The sequence below is a fragment of the Hippocampus comes genome, unplaced genomic scaffold, assembly GCF_001891065.2.
Source record: "Hippocampus comes isolate QL1 unplaced genomic scaffold, H_comes_QL1_v1.1 scaffold90, whole genome shotgun sequence".
Classification (NCBI taxonomy): domain Eukaryota; kingdom Metazoa; phylum Chordata; class Actinopteri; order Syngnathiformes; family Syngnathidae; genus Hippocampus; species Hippocampus comes.
Genome location: NW_017804912.1, coordinates 1,019,478 through 1,025,141, shown reverse-complemented (window position 1 = coordinate 1,025,141; position 5,664 = coordinate 1,019,478). Strand labels below are relative to the sequence as shown.

General features: G+C 50.7%; 1 protein-coding gene across 1 annotated transcript; it reads left to right on the top strand.

Annotated features, from left to right (window-relative positions):
- Positions 1-3,256: 3,256 nt before the first annotated feature.
- foxq1b (forkhead box Q1b) lies at positions 3,257-5,389 on the top strand. Its single transcript, XM_019884374.1, has one exon. The coding sequence runs from the start codon at positions 4,035-4,037 to the stop codon at positions 4,917-4,919; it is 885 nt and encodes a 294-aa protein (XP_019739933.1). The 5' UTR covers positions 3,257-4,034; the 3' UTR covers positions 4,920-5,389.
- The last annotated feature ends 275 nt before the right edge of the window (positions 5,390-5,664 follow it).

Genomic DNA, 5,664 nt, shown 5'->3' with positions numbered 1-5,664 from the left:
GGTGGAAAAGGGGTATTTCCATCATAGCATATTATGAACAACAGGTTCTTGTCGCTTATATTTGTTGTCCGCAGTTAAGTTAACCGTGTGCTTCGGTTGCACGACACCTCTTGCCTTCTTTTCTTTTCAAACAGTCCCGTTGGCTTTGCCTGTTTATGTGTATCTATTTTTTCCTCCCTCTGTTGGAATGGCAGGGTGTGTTCACCTCAGGTAAGAATGCAAGACAACTTAAAATAGTAACATGTGGTTGCCAAGTGACTGCAGGATAGTCTGTGCTTTTTTTTTTTTTTTTCAAAGCCAGAGTTCATTTACTGATGTACAAAAAAAGTGGCAGCACAGGTGCTCATCAAACTGCAGTTGAGCAAAAACCACCCGGCCATCCGTTTCATTTGAGGGTTTTCTTTGACGCCATGCGACAGTTGTCAGTGGGTCATCGCGTTTTTTTTTTTTTTTTTTTAAACCGTTAAGTTGTCCGTTTGACGATCGGAACAGCCCCGCCCTCACTTGTTTTTGTGACACACAAAGGCACGACTCTGCGCAAGCACAACGGAGCTGTCAGCTGCCGTTTTGTTGCCGGACAATTCTTGTCATTTCCTTTCAAGACCGAAACACATATGCATCGTCCATTTGGTCGAAGCATCCTTCCATTTCCACACGCACACACACGTACAGTCCCCCCGCTCCAAAAATATTGCACGGGCAAGGTCAATTCCTTTGTTTTACGATGGGTTTCGGCTCAAAAGATGAACATGAGACCCAAATATTAAGAGGCTGGGCTTTTATTTCATGGAATTCGCATCGAAATGTGTTCAACAAGTCAGGACAGGGCACCTTTTGTTTGAAGCCAGCCACTTTTCAAGCGAGCATAAGTATCGGAACAGACACTGTTAAATTAATTAAAGGTGAATAACGGTGAATATTTGGTGGCGAAACACTGAACTTGCAATCAGTGCAGCAAGCCCGTGACCCATTGACTGTTGCATTCTCGATGCGGAAGGCTTTTCCAGGCCTCCACTGCAGCCTCTTGAAGTTCCCGTTTGTTTCCAGGGGTTTCTCCTGTCAGTCTCCTATTCAGGAGGTGAAAGGCATACTCTGTTGGTTCCAGGTCTGGTGACTGACTCTGTCTTTGACGTGGTCTTTGGAGTCAGCCAATCCTCCATTCAGTGTCTCCAGTTGGTCCAAAATGCTGCCGCTCACCTCTCGACTGCTACTTGTAGGAAGGAGCACATCATTCCTACTCCGGCATCCCTTTCCTGGCTCCCGCAACTTTTTAGAGTCCTTTTTGAGATCCTCTTCAATTCAATACTAGTCTGAAAACTCATTTTTATTCTTTGGCTTTTGACTCAGCAGGAAACCAGATTTTTAGTTGTACTGTTATTAATTTGTTTTAGTTGTACTGTTATTAATTTGTTTGTTGTAATATGAATGATTTGTGCTCCATGTACAGAACTTTGTCTTCAGCAATTGCTCTAGAAATACACTTGAGTTGAGTTGAGTTCAGTATCAGGCAGTCATACAGTACACATTTGCGTTTGGTTCCCCCGCAACCCACCACACCTCTCCCAAAAAAAAAAAAAAAAAGCAAGGAATTCATGCGGTTGCTGAGGTTGACTGCGAAGCAGACACTTAATGCAATGTGTCCCAATCAGGCACGTTTACCTTCAAAGTAGTTGTAAGACTAAATATGCTGCAGGGAATCTTGGGAATCTCAGCTACGCGGGCCTTCTTGGTGCTGTTGTTGCCTGCCGTGCTCACACACACTTTGCACTTTGTTTATACAAAGACGTGCGGGTTGGACACCCTTCACTCCAAGAGAAGAAAGAAAGCGCAGGCTCTGGATACAGGTAAGAAGTCATCCAGACGCACGCAGACAAGAGCTAGCGTGTGAGCACAACCCGCCACAAAGGCGGGGTTATTTTGGGAGCACTGAAGGATTTACCCGATGAATTGACATGACTGGAATTCCACTCCTGTCAACACTTTGACAAGTTGTCTTCTCCTGTTCACCGGAGACACCCCAAATGTCAATAGACGAGCTAACGCAGCGTCGCGCCGAATCGAACGGACGCTTGTTCGCGAGTTATACGAGAACGGTGTGCCCCGACTGACGTACGGGACCAGCCGAGCTGGCTTCTTCTGACGTCGGTGACCTTGCGATTGCGTCGTGAGAACATCGTTATAGCCACCGCACAATCATCGCACACAAGCGCTCCCAGAACCTGCAAAACGCGGCTCGAGTCTTGTTACGTCATCCGAATGATGGAAACGAACGCCGTCGTATTCATATCTCGTTTCGGTGCTCGTCATTTCGGCTTTGATCCTTGAGCCACCAAAGTTTATGTGAAGCACAAAGGTCAAGCGACGGACAGTTTTCACGAATGCGAGATTTCACCTTTTGAAAGGAAATGAACGGAAAGAAACGGCAGCTCAATTCTCCTCACGCCGCACTCATTGAGTCCAACGGAATAAAAGTTCAAAGGAAATGTTGGCCAAGTACCATGTTCCTTTCAATAAGACCAAGATTAGCCCAGTGTACTTCCCCACTTGTCCTCACCCACACAACGTTGCTGAAGATGATTGATGTGCCGCCAAGTGAAGAATGAAGTGATGCCGCTTCATCGGAGCCAAACTTTGGATGCTTAATTGCAGCTTCGTGAGCAATTTTGTCAAGAACGGAGGGCAGCACGCTGTATTGTGTGTTTGGATGTGCACTCGTTGTTTTGGGGTGGGGGGGGTGTCACGGTGCCTTCCCAATCATTTCATCACGAGTCACTCACCTCTGCGTCCGTAGTCCTGCTGAAAGATGTTGACAGGGCAAAAGTTAGCCGGCACACGCATGGATTGGCTTTCCAGGCTTCATCGTGATGACGTAATTGTGGGCACTGTGCACTGTCAAGATCTCAATGTCCGAGCAGCTCTTTCATTTCCAGTTCCATCCTCGTGTCGGTGAAGGAGATGCCGGTTGCTGGTTCTTCGTCTTTGAAGGGTCGGAAATCATTTGTCCATTCGGGAAGCGCTGCCTTCAGCCTTGTCCTGAAAGAAATACATCAAGGTGTGACTCAAGAACCAAACAAAGGCTGAGATCTGGAAAGAAGGATTTGCGTGGAGCTCCGCTCTCCCTTTCAATTAGAAGCTCAATGTAAGCGCATATGATAAAAGCTTTTTTATTTTTTTTTAACTTTTCAGTTTTCAGAACTGTAATGATGATGACAATCACTGAATGATTTTTGATTTTTTAACTAAAATTTGGCCTTGCGACACATTTGCTAATCTAATCGCTCCAAAGGCTCGGATCATTCGGTTCACCGCTTTGCCATTCGGTCGGATGTGTTACGCTGTCACCCAAAACTTTCCCGTTTTCTCCCAACAATTCGTTCCCATTTGAAATTCAAAATATTCAGCTCATTCGGTTTGCGAAAAATATTCACCACTCCCACGTTTCCCCCACCTGGCCCAAAGTCCGCCTCGCTTCACCTCATCCCAAACTAGGAAAGATGATTACCCTTCAATATCATTTCACTTCAGTCAATGTCATTCAAGGTCATTCCAGATCACTCAATACACTCCACGGGCATCGTTCAAAAACCATTGCACACGTTGCAAAATGTTTTCAGTCAGCACTGCGGCATTCGCACGCAATTTCTCTTGAAATGGCTTCATCTGGTGAAAAAAAAGGAAAGCAGAGAAGAAAAAGTTTGTTGCTGCGAGACGGGCGGGTCGATAAGTCGCCGCGTTTTCCCCTCGGTGGCGTGACACGGTAGCGTCCAAGTATTGTAAACATCGCATATCACTCAATCCTTCCGTGCGCCAAGTCGGAGGCCCCGCCCCCTGGGCCGTCCCTCGCCGGGCCGTGATATTAATAGCAACACCGGCTTGTCTCGGGAGACAGACCTGTTTGCAGGCGCTCCAGGCACACACACACACACACACACACACGCACACACACGCACGCACGCGCGCGCGCGCAGACAGTCGGCCCCCGCCGCCAGGGCTCGTCTTCGCCCCACACCTGCTCAGCAAGCAGCCGGGCGAGAATGAAACTGGAAGTTTTCTCCGCGCTGCACTTCGCTCACAAGCCGCTGGAGTTGTGCGCCGGCGCCGACGCCGACGCCGACTCGGGGGTCCCGTCTCCTCTGTCCGGAGACGAGCTGGGATCGGACGGGGACTGCGCGGCCAACAGCCCGCCGCCCGCGGCGCCGGGCGCGGCGGACCCCGGCAAGGGCAAGCCCTACACGCGCAGACCCAAGCCTCCCTACTCGTACATCGCCCTCATCGCCATGGCCATCCGCGAGTCCGGCAGCGGCCGCCTCACCCTGGCCGAGATCAACGACTACCTGATGAACAAGTTCCCCTTTTTCCGCGGCACCTACACCGGCTGGAGGAACTCGGTGCGCCACAACCTGTCCCTCAACGACTGCTTCCTCAAAGTGCTGCGCGACCCGTCCAGACCTTGGGGCAAGGACAACTACTGGATGCTCAATCCCCACAGCGAGTACACGTTCGCCGACGGGGTGTTCCGCCGCAGGCGGAAGCGCCTCGCCAAGAAGGCCCCCAAGGACCGGGAGCTCGCCGACGTCACGGCGGAGGACGCCCACCTCCGTCCCGCCCCCGAGGAGAGTGCGGCGGCCAAGTTCTGCAGCCCCTTCGCCATCGACAGCATCCTGGGCAAGCCCTTCAAACGCGGGGAAGGCGACTGCGTGAGGGCGCGCGCGCACGGGCTCTTCTGGCCCCCGGGGCCCCACGTGCAGCTGCCCTACGCTCTGAACTTGCCGGGGCATCGCGGCTACCCGGCCGAAGCAGCCGGAGGGGACCGGTTCAGCCTGCACCTGCCGCACAGAGCCCGACCCGAGGCCGCCCCCCGCGCGCTCCAGACGCCCCCGAAGGCGACGAGCTTTCACATAGACTTTCTGCTCTCGTAAGGAGGACTCGCGAGCACTTTGGCGTGCATGGGCGAGCTCGCTTCGGGTCGCTCCCCCCGAATGAGACCATCGCGTCGGCGCGACCATCATCATTTTGCAATCGCAAACAAAACAAAACCAAACACAACAAAACAAAACGCGCGTTGCTTGTCGTCGTACGCGAGGTTATGCCAGGACATTTTACTGTCTTGCGAGCGCGCGTGTGTATGTATATATCTATCTATCTATCTTTTTTTCTATCTGTCCGTGTTGCGGGGAGAAGTTTTTTTGTTGTTTCTGCTGCGCGTGCGACGCTGACCGCCCAAACAGAAAACAATTCATGCATCTTTTTCTCCGTGCGTACAACTGCTGCGTCGGGTGGGCTCCCAAAACGTTGTCAACATCCATGGAATCAATGACTGAGATGCACTTAGAAATCCTTTTTGCATGCCTGCTATGTTCATGAATAAAAAAAACGTGAAACAATGACAGCTGGTTCCTTTCGAGTCTTATTTCTTCAGGGTGCAACCACGTGGATGAGAACACACCATCGTTTCAAAGTTGGTCATCCCGTTGACACTTTCGCGACACATAAAACACGTTGGGTGGAGGCCGTGTTGTTCAATACATATATTTTTTCTTTATTTTAATGCTGCTGTTTGGCCATAAGAAGAACTCAGTAGCTCTCCGTGGTCCTGAACACCCCCCCCTTCCCGCCCGCCACCCACAGAAATTGCACCCCAAATATCAAGTAGTGTCGATATGT

Bases quoted from the DNA above. Each gene is read 5' to 3' on its own strand.
- foxq1b (XM_019884374.1), top strand. From the start codon at position 4,035: ATGAAACTGGAAGTTTTCTCCGCGCTGCACTTCGCTCACAAGCCGCTG.